This window comes from Benincasa hispida, chromosome 12, assembly GCF_027475165.1.
Source record: "Benincasa hispida cultivar pf3 chromosome 12, pf3_genome.v1.1, whole genome shotgun sequence".
Classification (NCBI taxonomy): Eukaryota; Viridiplantae; Streptophyta; class Magnoliopsida; order Cucurbitales; family Cucurbitaceae; genus Benincasa; species Benincasa hispida.
In genome coordinates, this window is record NC_143489.1 from 66,943,761 (window position 1) to 66,960,509 (window position 16,749).

A 16,749-nucleotide genomic window follows, 5' to 3' on the forward strand; every position below is an offset into this window, starting at 1 on the left:
GAAAGTAATGATCAAGTGCAAGAGATGAGGGAAATGACTCAAGTCTAAAAACCACAATTCGAGAGAGGTCCGAAACCAAAATGGCTAACCCTCGGAGAGACCTCAAGGGTTGGGTATGCCAACAAAAATTGACTCTTGTCATTTTAATCTTAAGGTACCATAAGTTCGTTATATAGTAAATTAAATTGTGTAAGATTATCCATGCTCATACTATTCTTAACATTTAAAAGTAAATAAATTCAAACTCTTCCATTCCAAGTGAGATAGGCTCAACTTTGACAATTCAATTTGAAAATTTATTTTTGGTGGTTACCATTAATAAAAAAAACTAAGAAGTCATGAGCTTAATTTATTATGGTGCTGATGTACTAAAATTTAATATATTAGGAATTTTCTAGATAAAAAATTATTATAGAATAAAGCCGATCATCCTACGAAATTAGTCCAAATGCATGATAATGCGAGGTTTCGGTGGTTTAGTTTGAATTAAAATCATTTAAAAATAATTTACCATCTCTGTACATCTACTACATTTTATAATCAAATTTGAATTGTGTTGATGGGAATCGTTTTCAGTCTTATCCGTTGAGGATTTGCTCGTTTTCCGATACGCAATCATCTAAAATCCTCCCCATACCTCTCCCAATTTCAATGCGCCAACTCTTTTTAATTCGATCTTTATTCCCAAATTTCTTCAATTCTTCGCCGGAATGGATCGTTCTTCGCCGGAAAACCTCATCCTCGTCACCAGAGAATCAAACGGGATCGCTTTCGTTACAATCAACCGCCCGAAGTCGTTGAATTCCTTAACAAGGTCGATGATGACAGATCTGGCTCAGGCGTTCAAGAGCTTAGACCGCGACGATTCCGTGCGAGTCATCGTCCTCTCTGGATCAGGACGAGCCTTCTGTTCCGGTGTAGACCTAACTGCGGCGGAGGACGTTTTCAAGGGAGATGTGAAGGATGTTGAATCCGATCCGGTTGTGCAAATGGAACGCTGCCGGAAACCGATCATCGGAGCGATTGCAGGTTTCGCCATCACCGCTGGATTTGAGATCGCCTTGGCTTGTGACATACTAATCGCTGCCAAAGGAGCTATGTTCATCGACACGCATGCTAGGTTTCTGTTTTTCTTATACTAATTTCTGAAATTAAAATGTTGAAATTACTGAAATCTGTTGTCGATGTGATGCTGTTCTGATATTAAAGTTGTGGAATAATAAACTGTTGTGGCAGATTTGGGATATTTCCTTCATGGGGATTATCTCAGAAACTAGGAAGGATAATTGGAGTTAACAAAGCTCGCGAAGTATCGCTAACGGCGATGCCTCTAACGGCAGAGGAAGCAGAGAAGAGGAATTTGGTGAATGAGGTGGTTGAAGGAGGTGAATTATTGAAGAAAGCTCGAGCAATTGCGGAGGCAATCTTGAAGAACAATCAGGATATGGTGTTGAGATACAAGTCAGTCATTAACGATGGCCTGAAGCTTGATCTTGGCCAAGCTCTTGCACTGGAAAAGGTAATTCATAACCATTACGAATATCTATTCATCATTGAATCCTGGTTTCCAGAAAATAAATCGCGTCCGCTTGATTCCGACCGGAATTTGGCCGGGATTCAATTTGTCCGGAATGCACGGATTTGGACTGGAAATTGATCGGAATGGATTAATTTCAACCAAAAGTTTGATTGGAATTACAACTTCGAACTTGCTCAAACTTACCAAGGGTTAAAATTGAACTCTCAACAACCCTACATAGTAGAAAAATTAAGCTCTCAAACAGTTGTCAATAAAAATTGAACCGGTTAAACATTAGGCCTCCAAACTTGTAAACTGGTACAAATTTGTCCTTCAGCATGTAAGTTCTATAGGGATGTTCTAAATGATCGTGTTTCTTTTATTTCTTTTAGTGGGTGGGTACTACATTCAGCACATTCCACCAACCACCATTTATCTCATGGCTTAACTATGAGATAATTATGTGTTGAATTTCTTCTACGATTTTGCAAGTTTGGTGGAAGCCTAATTTTAACTATTTTACAAAATACTAGTAGATATACCTCAATATAAAAGAATTTGTACATGTAGCAAAATAGATTCAGCTCACAAAGTCTATCAATGATAAGCTATACCACTAATATCAATGTTAAAGTGTATCGCTAATAGGAGTATCAGTGATAGATTTTGCTATATGAGCAATTCTTTCAAAATGTTGCTATACACTCGATTATTAGCTCTAAAAGTGCTACCTGTTGCAATTTCTCTAATTATAACAGTTGATGTTTTCAACAATTATAACCTATAATTAATTATGATATTACTATTTCAAATATCTCTTTGTTACGGTGTTTAGTACACTCATCATCTCTTTCTCTATTTGTTGATAGTGTTTACAACTGCCCAAACCAAAATAGTATACATCCTAAATTATACTATAATAATCACTTAAATAACCAACTCAGCATCTCAACCACTCCCACGATGGTTATCAAACATGATACACTTTATTAGTTTGAAAAGAAAAACCAAGTTTATGTCCAAATTTTGGAAGTAGTTAATGGATGGTGTAGTGAGTTTTTATTGTATGTTTTGTGAATGCAGGAGAGAGCTCATGCGTATTACAATGGAATGACCAAAGAACAATTCCAGAAAATGCAAGAATTTATAGCTGGTCGGAGCTCCAAGAAACCTTCCAAGTTATAGTCTAAACTAAACCCCCTCTACTCTCCTCTCCTTCTCTCTTTCAATAATAACAAAAACACACTCTTCCTCCGTTTTCCTTTTTTTTTTTTTTTAGTTTAATTCCCCAACCTTAGCTGATCACTTTATTTGGAATTTTATTTTGATAGTTTCATATAACTTAATAAATGGTCTCTTCCTAGTTTTATAGGACCATCGGTGCTCAGTCTAAGCCCTTTTAAGGTCTTTTGCACTATGTAGGTATCCTCCCTTGCTTGTCTTTAAATGCCCTCCTTTCCTTAAGGCTACTTCAGGGAGTTCCTCCAAACCAAATCCTACGACTAGGGACTTTAAACTATAGCTATTAAATTTTGAGGAAAAATATTTGTTTGTCCCTTAGGTAGTTTCTATTTTGTCTCTAAATTTTAAAAGGAGACAACTTTCTTTAAGTTCTTACATGTAAATTTTGAAACCGAGCCAAATAGAAACTATAATTGAATTCAATGATTAAAATTGTAACATTTTGGAATTATGGAATAAATGGAAATCAAACTTGAAATTTAAGGAGCAAATGGACAATATTTTGAAATTTAGAGACTAATAGAAACAAGATTGGAAAAATGTATTTTTCTTGAATTATATATTTTTTTCTTGATCAAATATATATATATAGATTATTTGGTTAAAATACTATTTTGGTGTTAGTTTAATTTTAGCAAGCAGATAGTTTACGTTAACTTCTTTTCTTTATAATAATTAGAGCTACATTTTAATTAAAAAAAATTATGTAGTATAAAAATTGATTTAGAATTTTCTATGTTAGTACGTGTTGGTTTTCAATTTCAGAAATTTGTTTTGGGATTGAATATGAATGGAATCTTTTTTTCTTAATTTAAAATTTTATATGTTTTAAAAATATTATGGATGAAGTTTAGAATAGATTTTTTAATCTAAATTTTGGTTTAGATTTGAAATAGGATTCGATAAATTTTTTACCATGCTCAAATTCCATTTCAAATTTCAAATTCTCTTTTGATTTAAATTTGATCAATTAGTAAATTCTTAATTTGATAAGATTTTCATTTGGTGTCTGTTTATTATTATTTTTTTATACAAGCTTTTATTTATTTATTTGAGTTGTAAAGAGGGTATGAGATGAAATTTGTCGATAAATTAGTGGACTTGAATAGGAAACAAAAATGTCAATGAAACGGATGAAGTTAGTTATTTAGAGTTCGTTTGATAACGTTTTTGTTTTTTGTTTTTTGTTTTCTGTTTTGTTTTTTCTTGCTTCATGTTTCTTCTTTTTTAAGAACAAGAAATAGGAATATGCTTGGTAGTTATTCCTAGTTCGTATTACTTGAAACAAAGAAACAAAAACATAAACTTATTTGATAACTATTTTTCGTTTATTATTTATTGTATTTTTTTACCTTACATTTTTTTTTTTCATATTTCATAGTTTAAAAATAATCTAATTATATAAAATAAAAAGATATATAGCATGCATTAAAATATAAAAAATAATTATCAAATATTTGAACTATCGAATACACATAAGTTCGGATGTAAAATTAATATTGATAATACAATTGTTTCTATCACTCATATGTTGTTAAAATTTGATTTACAATATTATTTCTCACTCAAGTCATTTGTTTTAAATTTTAAATGATGTATTCTCTAATCTAACTCAAAAATATTATTATGTAAATGTCGTTGTTGTAAAATATTAAAATGAACCTAAATGAATATGCTAGTAAATAAAACTTATATTATTATAAAATTATAATTGCTTTCGTATGTAAGAGAAATAAAAATATATATAAATTTAAAAAATATATAAAAATGCATATTGCAAAATTTAAAATTCAAAATTAAAAAAAAAAAGTATACATACATATTAAAAAGAAAAATTATTTTAAATGACAAAACTGTTAAAATTGTTTATAAATAATAGCAAAATATCACAGATAGACTGTGATATTTTGCTATATTTGTAAATATTTTAATTCATTTTCCTATATATGAAAATAACCTTATTGTAAATTTGAAATTTGAAAATCAAAATAATATATAAATTCGAATATTTGAAAATTGAAAATTGAAAATTAAATTTATTAAATTTATATATTTTTTTGGTTCATTGTCCTATATTTAAAAATAACCCTATTGAAAATTTAAAAATAAAAATAATATATAAATCTAAATATTCAAAATTTCAAAATTCAAAATTAAATTAACATATAGATATAAAAAATAATAAAGAAAATATAAAATAATTATAAAAGAAAAATATATATAAGGAAATATAAAAGAAAGAAAGAAGAAAATAAATAAACAAAAGAAATAGAAAAAAATGAAATATAAAAGAAAGAAAGAAAAATAAAATGAACAATGTCTCATGTGAGATTTGACCCAAGATAATGGAAGTTAAAGAGTGATTTAAACATACTTCCTACCAATAAGTTAGATCCTCATTTTGATATAAGTAAGGAACAACTTTAAAAAAAATTAAAAATAGAAACTATCTTTTTAATTCTTTAATTTTGGCTCAATTTTTAGAAACGTTTCTCAAATTTTAGGAACAAGAAACAAAAAATAATTATCAAATAGGTCAGTTTCTTAAAAATGAGAAACATAAATAGAAAACAGAGACGTTATCAAATGAGACCTTCACATCACGTTGTTGTTTTTTTAAAAAAACAATATTCTTTTTTTTTTTAAAAAAAAAAAACATACATTAGATTGTTTTACACCAAACGGTAAGTTGACCATTGGGTCACATATGCATGTATTGTATTTTTTTAATGAAAATTATTAATATCATTTGGCTAGTTTTAATAAAGGTTAACTTTTATAGATTAAATTTAGAATTTATTAAAAGTATTGGAATTAAAGTTAGAGATTTAAGTGTACAGGAGATAAAATTTAAAAAGTCCTTTTAAGGAAAGAGACCAATAATATTGGAATAAATATACTTTTGATTCTTAAGTTTTGAGTCTAGTTTCAATTTGATTCTTAAATTTTAAAATTATTATAATTTCAGATTCTATTTTGTAACTATTTCATTTTTGCTTTTAGTTTTTTAAAATTAAACATATTTCTTCTTATTTTCTTACTGTGGTTTGCATATTTATTTCAGTACAATAGTAGAATTCTTGGCCAATTTTTACTTAAAAAATAAGTTTTTAAGAAACTTATTTGTCAAATTTGACTTAGGTTTAAAAAATATGGGTAGAAAGTAAATAACAAAGCAAGAAATCTAGAGGTGAAAATTATGTTTGTAGGTTTAATTTTCAAAAACTAAAAACAAAAAACTAAGGTCCTACATTTCATTTTTTGTTTTTGGTTTTTCAAAATCAAGTCTATTTTTTTCCTGTTTCTTGATATTTGTTAAATATAATGGTCGAATTCTTAGTCAAATTCTAAAAAAAAAATAAAAATAAAAATAAAATAAAATTAAAAGCAACTTTTTTAGTTTTAAAAAATTTCTTTCATATTTTAAACCATTGGTAAAAAATATATAACAATTAGAGGTGATCATTCAAACCGCAAAAATCGAACCGTTTCTAAAAATTGAACCGAAAACTTAGTGAAACCAAAAAATGCGGTTCGGTTCGGTTTAAAGAAATTTTGAAACCGAATTAATTCGGTCCAGTTCGGTTTCGATTTCGAAAACATCGAAATCGAACCGAACCATTTTTAACTAATATATATATATTTAAAAAAGAGTAAAACCAAATTTAAAACTAAACCCTTTTTAATTAAAAATATATATATAACACAGATTTTTTTTTAAAATACCAAAACTGAATTTAAATCCAAATCGAACCGCATATATGCAGTTCAGTTTGAACCAATAAATCGATTTGGTTCGGTTCGATTTAGTTTGACCACCAAACCAAACCGTTTTCATCCCAATAACAATTGAAGAAATTTGGAGGTAGAAATAATATATATAAGCTTAATTTTCATAAATAAAAAATAAAAATCAAATAGTCGCCCAACGACGTCTTAGTTTTGAGTTTTGAGTTTGATTTTAATTTATTCTCTAGATTTTAAAATGTTACAATTTCACCTTTGATATTTGAGTTTTGTTTCAATTCGATTTTTAAATTTTAAGATTTACACTTTTTGTCTCGATCCTTTTTATTAAATACTTAACTCGAGTCTTTAGTCAGTTAACCTGAAATGATGTTGAAGTAAAATTTTAAAATTAATTTTATTAGTAATAAAAAAACAGTAAAATTTAATTAATTATTTAAAACTAATTAATCTCCATTTAACACTAACAAGTAGAAATGAATATATTTGTGTAAAAAAACGAAGTTAGGTACTGTAAATTTTAAAATATAGGATCAAATTTCAACATAAAATTAGAATATTTTGAAATCAATTGAGGGCTAAAAAAGGGTATAGTTTTGAATAATGTTGAACCTAATTGTTATTAAATCCATTGTTTGAAAAATAGAGGATGGAAATTGTAAATTTAGAGAAAGATAAGAGAGGAGCGTGCGTAGTGCGTGCCGCGTGGTTCATTCATCACCCATTTCCCATAAAAACACATTCTTTTGGCGGAATCCCACACACCAACAAAACCTACTCTAACGTGCAATTGCATCCCTTCCATGAATCAAATTATAAACATCTTTTCTTTCTTTTCTTTTTTTAAATACAATTTTTTCAAGCAATCTCAATTTTATTTTTGTTTTCATAGTTAGGAATAGGATAGTTTCATTGAATTGGTATTCAAATAATATCCACAATAATAATAAATATAACGTTAAATTACAAATTTAGCTAGAAATTTTCAAGTTGTTCAGAATAACTTGAGCTTTTGATCGATTACAAGACTCTCTTTGATTGTAAAATGTGTAGCGGTAGTACAATATTTATCTACGAGTGTGTATTGTTATACGATTGGACCGTGGACAAGCTTAGGTAATCACGCTCGTGCGTGAACACATGACTCTTCTTCTTTGTGTCTATTTTTTAAAAACCCTAATTTTTCGATGAGTTTGTATGATAAGGTTGTTGTGTTAACCTAGAGGATTAGTCTGCGTGAGACATTTAACACCAAAATCGTACCAAAATTATTTTCAAAACCACACAAATCATCATTCGGATCAACAATTTGGTTCCAACAAAGGTTTGTATCTATTTTTGTCTTTAAACTCCAAAATTTTTGTAATAGAGCTCTTAAAAAATTTCAAAGATAATTATTTTATTAAATATATATTTAAATTTTATGTCTATTGAAACTTTAAGGCCATTTTGTAACCATTTGGATTTTGGTTTTTTGTTTTTGAAAACTAAACCTATTGACACTACTTTCACTTCCAAATTGTTCGTTTGTTATCTATTTTTTTAATCAATGGTTTTAAAAACCAAGACAAATTTTGAAAACTAAAAGAAGTAGCTTTGAAATTTTATTTTTGTTTTTTAATTTTGGCTAAGAATTCAAGCATTGTACTTAGAATGATACGAATCATTATAAGAAATGGGAAGGAAATATGCTTAATTGTAAAAAAAAAAAAAAATAAAAAAAAATTACCAAATGGGACCTAAACTATCAAATTTGTATTTAACATATTCACGAATTTTAAAATATTTGGAAGTATGGGGATTACATTTTTATTTTAGTTTGAAGATCAAGTGGATACAAACATTGAAGTTGATTAATTAAATTAATAGTTGATTAAAATATTATTTTGGTTCATATACTTTGAAACTTGCTCAATTTTAGTCATAAATCTTAAGAATCTTAAGTTTAGGGTCTCTTTGGATTGATCGGAAAAAATAATATTATTAAAAAACAGTCATTTTTATTTAGACTATTTTAACAAAAATTGTTTAAAACACACTTTGAAAATGTCACAAAATCTATTTTAAAAGGTTACTAAAAATTTTTGTTTTTCCCAAAATGATTTATTTTCAAAATTAAAAGCTTGAAAATTTAAATCAAACACACCATTAGTCATATCAAGTTAATCTTTTCCAAAATTGGTTACATAATATTAAGAAAATTTATTTTAAATGACAAAATTACTGAAAATATTTACAAATAATAGCAAATATCATAGTTTATCTACGATAGACTACTATGTGTCCAACTAGACACAGATTATAGTCTATCGTGGTTTATCGTAGATAAATAATGAAATTTTGTTATATTTATAAATATTTTTGTTTATTTTCCTATATTTTAAAACAATCCTAATAATAATGTGTGTAAAGTTATTTGATTTTAGTCAATCTATTTTCAATAAATCATAAGAATTAGTTAAAATATTTTAGAAAATTTAGCAAACATATTAAACATAGTTAAAACTTAAAAAAGTTAATGGATTACATTTAACCATAACTCTAACTATGAAATCGAAATAAAATTATTTGTAAGGTTGGTCCATAAATTTTTAAGTATTGTATTTAATTAATTTATAAACTTTAAAAATATTTGATAGGTTTTGAATCCTCAATTTTGTGTTTAATAGTTAAACACTTTTAATTTTTAATTTAATTTTTTTAATCTAATAGTTTCTTAAATTCTTAGATATTGTGTCCAATATGTTTGTGAGCTTTAAAAGCTAAATTATGTAAAATATCCTCTTAACTTTTACTTCTTTTCAATAATATCCATGAAATTACAAAAGCTGCATTAATACTCTCTAAACGTTTAAAAGAAAAAAAATCAAAGAGACTTCCATCATTAATATATAGAAGAAAAAATTTATCTTTACCCTTGAATTTTTAAAACTTGCATCAATTTCCTTTAACTTTCTGAAAAGAAGTTTATTTCTTTCTTTTCTTTTTTTTTTTTTAAAAAAAAAAAAAAACCAATCAATACTCTCTTTCCTTCATCTTTAAAAAGTATTCCCATTTTTTATTCTTTCTTTTCCTCTCTCTTCTTCAATATCAGAATTTAAAAAAAAAAAAAAAAAAAAAAAAAAACTAGAATTCTCTCATTGTTCTTTTAGCATGCTAAAAAATAGATATAATAATTTTAAACTACCAAAACCAACAGCTTGAAGTTATCTTTAAGTTGAAAAATAACCTACTTAAAAAAATATCATAAAAGATACTTTTTTTTTTTTTTTTTTCTTTCTCATTCTTTCAATTCTTACCTCAATTTTCGTAGCATCTTATAAGTTCATTTGTTTTGTTATCTATTTTTCCTCGATGTTTAAAAAAACTAAACTAAAAATTTAAAACTAATAAAAGTAATTTCAAAAACTTATTTGTTGTTTTAAAAATTCAACTAAACAAATATCTGGCCAATAAACGTGAAAATCATAACATGAAATTTAGAAGAAAACAATCATAAATTTCATAAACAAGAATCTAAATAATAAAATAGTAATCAAACGGAACCCAAATTATTATCAAATGAAACATAAGGGGCCATTGTTTGTTTGTTTGTTTTTTTTTTTTTTTTTAGAATGTAGATAATTTGAATCTTTAGATACCTTGAAGTTATAATGGTTTGAAATTATAGATGTTCAGTTTCTTTAGATAACCATATTTGTTTGGTAGAAATATGTTTGCAGTATTCGTACTTAAAAATATCTCATATTTACATAATATTCCAAGAATACACTTATGACTATTTATTATGTATTAATTTTTAAAAATAAAATTAATTGTAAAAATTAATATTAATTTTCATATGTTATTTTCTAAACAAGAAATAATATACAATAATATAAGATTTTCTTTCACAAAAATATTATTTTAAATATGAATTTGAATATCTTGTTTAAAAGATAATAAAACTATATTAGAACATAAAAAGAGTGATATACATGTGTGTGTATATATATATATATATAATTCATATATAGTTTAAAAAATAATAAAACTATAGTATAATATAAAAAGAGTGATATACATGTGTATATAAGGAAAAGAAAAGACGTGCAAAAAAGTAAAATAATGATGTCCTCAACATAAATCTGAAATACTCTTGTGCATAAAAAATTATTCAGAAACTTTTCAAAAGAATATTTTAAGATATTCGAAAATATTCATATGTTTAAATATCGTAGAATTCAGATATTCATATCATAAAAATCGAGAATGTCCACAAAAAAAAAAAAAGAAATTTACTCACAAAGTTAAGTTAGAACAAAACATAAAATATAGAATGAAAATAATCACAAATATAATAAAGTGACAAAAGAAGAAAAAAAACATGTGATAGAGAGACAATTTGACCCATAGATGGGGCGAAGAGATTTGTATACGCAAGCAAAAAGATGGAGTTTTTGCCTAAGGTGGGGTGGAAAGGGTACGATTGCAATTAAAAGAAATTCTACGTGTCTTTCTGGAAGAGGCCTCTCGGATATTAAATTATAAAAAAGACCCGCCCCTTCTTTCTTTAACTGCCACATCAGCTTTCACCTCCATCCAATAATCCCTGTTGTCTATCTACTCTCAAATTATTTTAGCTCCTATTCTCTTTTTCCAACTTTAATTTATATGCCTATCAATTATAGAAATAAAGAAAAAGAAGAAAAACCCTAGATACCAAATCCATTCATTTATTATATATAATATTTTCACATCTTATAACATTTAATTTGTCGTTTCTGCGAGTGTTAAAAAGTTTGAGGTTTAAATTTTATCATTTCAATTTGTGATCTTTGTATTTATTTCTATTTTTTCTTTACTTAAATTTCATTTTTAGTTCATCAATTTTGAAGTTTGTATCTATTTGATTTCTAAGACGTTGTTTGAACTATTTGGTTTTTTCATTTTTGAAAAATTAAGTCTACAAATATTAGTTTCATCAATTTATTTCTATGTTGTTTTGTTGCGTATATTTAGAGCTTTTCTTTAAAAAAATCAAATGAAAATTTGAAAATTTAAAAAGTAGTTTTTAAAAAGAATTTTTTTATTCAAACAAAAAGAAAATTTGCCTTTTAAATTTGGTTAGAACTTCAAATGCTATGATTAAGAAATTGAAATAAAATAAGTACAATTATTCAAATACCAAATAGTCAATGCGGATCTAAACTTTCAAAAGTATAGATATAGTTTATGATTTTGAATTTTTTAAAGTTTATCGATCTATTAGATATAAAATAAAAGTTTAGAGTTTCATTAGCCTAAAATTCAAATTTATATTTTATTGATCAATCAATTTTTAGAAATTTTGATTTTTGCACAGATTTATAACACTTTTGAAATTTTGATTCATCAACTAAGGGTATGTTTGAAATGTATTTTCAAGTGTTTAAATTAAAAATAAGTCATCTTAGAAAAATTTGAAGTGTATTTTCAACAATTTTTGTAAAAAATATTTAAACAAAAATGAGTTTTTCGAAAAATATTTTTTTCCCAAATCAATCCAAACGGGTTCTAAAATTATAATATCTAACATTTTTTTTTAATCTCAACTTATTATATTAAAAGAAAGCATGGAATATGACAAATTATCTTTTGTGGGGATGATGTTAGATGCTCACTAACACTAAATTTATTATTGAATTTAGTTGTTTCTGAATCACTAGACATTTAATCAAAGTAGAAAAATCTCATTTGATTAGAATTATAAAGTTCTTTTAAAATTTTAAATTAATGTCCAGATTCAAAAGGTCCTTCCCAACGGTAAGTTGCAGCTACATCCATGACAACAGCTTCATTTAAAACATGTTTGCTATTTTTAGAGAGAATCATTTCTACCCCAAAAAGTAACAATAGCATTTTTATTATTTTGATCAATTTGTTTGCTTGATTTAAATATATATTCACTTTTCTAAGAATAATATGTAAAAGGTAAAGATTAATTTATACACATAAACGTCAAAGTGCGCATTAACTCGACATCTTAGATGTGTTAATGACCATTAAATTTGTGGTTCAAATCTCTCATCCTTATTATATTAGAAAAAATTATACCTATAAACTTATTACTTCAAACTTCAAATTAATAACTATATAATCTAAAACTCTAAACTTTCATAATTAAATCAATTTAGTTATTCTTTTAAAATTTCGCTTTTAGTAATGGTGATCGGAGAAAATGCTAAAATCAAATGGATAACATCAATTTTTTGTTTTTTATTAAAATGGGTAATTTTTCATTTTTTTTCCTATGTTTTTTCAAATTACTTAGAAAAGATTATGTCATGGTTTTTCTTTTTTAGTTAGTTCGGTGAGATTTGGAAAGAAATTTAATTTTATTAGATAATTTGAGTTGATTTTAAATGAAAATAATTATAAATTATTAGTTTGAGATAAGCGATAGAATATCAAAAGGCTTAAAAGGTATATAGATTAATTTTCTTTTCAATATAAAAGTTGAATGATAATTCTTTTAATTAAACATCTAAGGAAGAAAATTTTAGAAAATAGCACGTGATATCTTTAAAATTAGATTCTTACATTTTGTTTTCTATTTTTTATTTTTTAAAATTAAGCTTATATTCTTTCAAATTCTTACCATGATTTGGATATATATGTACAATAGTTGACTTTTTAGCCAAAATTAAAAAATAAGCAAACTTTTAAAAACTGTTTTTTAATTTTCAAATTTTAACTTTTAAAAATTCAATAATTACCAAATATGACCTAAAATTCACAATTCTATTTTTTTTTTTTAAATTGAATATTAATTTTGATATTGAATAAATATATTAAGATGGAGAGTTAAAACGGTCACTTACTACATACCATTTCAAGTCACAACACAACGACATTATTCTAGAGCTTTTGCACGTAACAAAATAAATGGAAAAGTTTCCGTGATTTAGCAAAAGACATTCTATTTTTTCTACTATTATTATTATTATTTTCAATTCGACCTTTTTTTTTTTTTAAAAAAAATAAAATTCATAAAACAGTAAAAAACAATTTATATACATTTAAAAAATCGTCCCGGTGATTCCTTTTTAGTCCATAAATAGCCATTGGACATTTGGTACTAAACTGACTCCTTTTCGAGACACCGCCAGAACGATTAGTTTGTTTTTCCGTCACTTTCTTAAAACGACACTTCCTCCGTCGTTTTGAACAAAGGAATCTCATCTTTTATTCTCCCCTCTTCAGTTAATCATCTCTAAAAAAAATTAAAAAACAAACAAACAAACAAACATGTCTTCTCCTTCGTCTTCTCCTCTCTGTTATTCACACGACGGCGAAGACAAACACCCCGCCACCGAAGACGGCGGTGACGAACCTAACGGATCGCCACCGCCAACGCCGTTCTCCTTCAAACAGTTCGATATCGTCAGCGACTACTCCGATCACCATTACGCCGATTCAAACCTCTTCGCGAACTGCATTGGATCGGATGTCTCAAAGAAGATCATGCGAGAATGGAAGATTCTCGAAAGAAATCTTCCGGAATCGATTTTCGTTCGTGCTTACGAAGAGAGAATCGATCTTCTACGAGCAGTAATCGTAGGTCCAGCCGGAACTCCATATCACGACGGATTGTTCTTCTTCGACCTAGCTTTCACCTCGGACTATCCGAATAGTCCTCCGATGGTGTATTACCATTCCTACGGACTACGATTAAACCCTAACCTATACGAAGACGGCTACGTGTGCTTGAGTTTGATAAACACCTGGGATGGAAAAGAAGAAGAGCGATGGAATCCAGCGATTTCGACAGTTTTACAGATTTTAATATCGATTCAAGCGCTGGTGTTGAATGAGAAGCCGTATTTCAACGAACCGGAACTGGAAGAGGAGGTGGAAGCGGAGATTTACTCAGATGCATACAATAAGGAAGCGTACTTGTTCTGTTGCAAGATGATGATGAGATTGATGAAGAATCCGCCGAAGAATTACGAGGAGTTTGTGAAGAATTACTTTGGGGAGAAAGGGAAAGGGATACTGGCGGCGTGTAAAGCTTACTCCGACGGCCGTGTTAGGGTTGGGAGGTTCAATGAAAAGGAGAATAGTGAAAGTGAAAGTGATGATTGTAACAGAGCGGAGGTTTCTGCCATTTTTAAGGCGTTAATGGAGAAGATGCATCGGGATCTGCACGCAGCTTTCCTCCTCTTCTGCACCATCTAGAGGGTACGAACTAAGCCAACTAGTGAAATTGTCCCCCCCCTCTTTTTTTTTAAATTACTTAATTTAAGGAAGTCAAATACAGAAAATATTTTGGGTGTGAAGATAATTTGAAAGGAACATTGACTTATTATTTTCTTTTTTTTTTCCTTGTTAAATTAGTTAGTTTTTTTAATAAAAAAAAACCTTGTTTCAAAAGTTACTTTGATGACATGAAAATCGAGATCTAAACACCATTAACTGTTTTAAGAATTAATATTCATCGAACAATCATTAAGTAACATTATAAGGAGAAAAAATGTGGTGGTGTTAAAGTGAGTTTAGTTAGACGGTAATTGATATGGTGTTTCTCCTAAAAAGTCAAAATTCGATCCTCATCTATGGAAAAAAACGAAAAAAAAATGTTACTTAGAAAATAAATGATAAAATTTAGAGGTATTTTTTACCATATTCTTCCAAAGTTACAAAATTACTTTGGAACAAAATTCAGGATTTGAGATGGTGTGATAGTATAGACTACTCAATATTCATCGACAATATAAATATCTAAAATATTTATTGAAGGTGAAGGAAAACATTGCATTTTTTCAGAAGGAAAAAAGAAAGGATATTTTTAAAATAAATGAAAAGATTTGGGAGTTTATATGTTGTTGAACCTAAATATCTAATAAATAGAGAACTTTTGAAGAATATGTTATTAAGTTAGAAATAAAGGAAGATAAAGTACTGAAATAAGATTTGAAAAGTTTTGAGACAAAATTTATTTATTTAAAAAAAAAATTTAAACAAAATATATGAATATAAAAAAGGGGTGCAATATTTAGAAGTGGTTCTTTCTAGAAGTGGTAAATTTTAGATGTATATATGCAAAATTAGATACTATTTCATTAAAAAGGGTTAGAAAGTACAGTTCCAACTTTCAAGTATGTGCTAACTGCTAAACGTGCCATGTGATTTGAAATAAATAAATAAATAAATATATTATTATTATTATTATTATTATAAAAAATATATTTTTTTTTTTAAAAAAACAAGACACTTCACAAAGCGTCTCTTGCGGCCAAAAATAAAGTGATGACTAAGGGCCAATAGGTCAATGATCCACATGGTCATTGTCAAAATTATATTTATTTTCCATTATTTTATATAGAAAAAGAACATGACCAAAATATTTTGAAAATCGTTGTGAATTATTATTGCTATGTGATTGATATTAACATAAGAAGTGATTATTTTTGGCGTTTGTTTGGTTTGGAATTTGTGACATGAAATAAACAAATCTAAATGTCAAATATTAAGAAAGTTTCTTGGACTTTTACATATTCTAAGTTAAATTGTAAACTAAATATTTCACACCAAAAGTATAGAAGTTGTAGTAATTTATACCTAAACTAACAATTGTATCGATTTAAACTTTAAATTTTTGTAAGTGTATCAATTTACACCATTCATTATGTCTCCTTTAGAAAAACTTCATGTTAAATTTATAATTGTATCAATTAAACATAGAAACTTTCATAAATAAATCAATTTAAGTCTTTTAGACAAAATTTTCTTTGAAAATCGTGTATTCATTTACTCTAATCATCCATTTATAAAATCGACATTTGAAGAAGTCTATACATGTTTGAGAATTAATGCATGAATGATTTTTTATGGTATTGTCCTTCCATTATATATCATGGATCTTTCATAGTCAATTTAAAACCTTGGTCATATTCCCAACATATTGTTTAAAATAGTACTAGACGAATTACCAGACTTAATGACATAGGACTCAACATGGCATAACAATTGGTTATACACAAACACACCAAAGTTAAACTGCGATTCACTGCCAATTTGATACAACGAGATTGCAAGGGAAGGGGACTTCCTAGAGCCATGAGTGGAAGGGCACCAATTGGCAATGCCGATCTTATGGAGAATAGCATAATTCACACTTAAGGCAGCAACAGACAATTGACTAGCTTGAGGCTAAGTAGAGCAAGTCCCTCCAGTCAATTCAGACATCAAATCCTCGGTGGACGGGTGAGGCTCATCGA

At 27.2% G+C, this 16,749-nt stretch overlaps 2 protein-coding genes across 2 annotated transcripts; both read left to right on the top strand.

Annotated features, from left to right (window-relative positions):
* The first annotated feature begins 189 nt into the window (after window positions 1–189).
* On the top strand, window positions 190–2,896 carry ECHIA (enoyl-CoA hydratase/isomerase A). Its single transcript, XM_039020238.2, has 3 exons — window positions 190–1,120; window positions 1,237–1,519; window positions 2,603–2,896. Exons 1-3 carry the CDS (start codon window positions 711–713, stop codon window positions 2,702–2,704), a joined length of 795 nt encoding a protein of 264 aa, XP_038876166.1. The 5' UTR covers window positions 190–710; the 3' UTR covers window positions 2,705–2,896.
* A 10,677-nt stretch (window positions 2,897–13,573) lies between these two features.
* Window positions 13,574–14,846, top strand: LOC120092860 (putative ubiquitin-conjugating enzyme E2 25). Its single transcript, XM_039051093.2, has one exon. It carries the CDS (start codon window positions 13,778–13,780, stop codon window positions 14,705–14,707), a length of 930 nt encoding a protein of 309 aa, XP_038907021.1. The 5' UTR covers window positions 13,574–13,777; the 3' UTR covers window positions 14,708–14,846.
* The last annotated feature ends 1,903 nt before the right edge of the window (window positions 14,847–16,749 follow it).

Excerpts from the sequence above, each read along its gene's own strand:
- ECHIA (XM_039020238.2), top strand. The coding sequence starts at position 711 with ATGGATCGTTCTTCGCCGGAAAACCTCATCCTCGTCACCAGAGAATCA. Across the intron at positions 1,121-1,236 it reads TTCATCGACACGCATGCTAG|ATTTGGGATATTTCCTTCAT; the intron begins GTTTCTGTTTTT and ends CTGTTGTGGCAG. Across the intron at positions 1,520-2,602 it reads AAGCTCTTGCACTGGAAAAG|GAGAGAGCTCATGCGTATTA; the intron begins GTAATTCATAAC and ends TTGTGAATGCAG.
- LOC120092860 (XM_039051093.2), top strand. The coding sequence starts at position 13,778 with ATGTCTTCTCCTTCGTCTTCTCCTCTCTGTTATTCACACGACGGCGAA.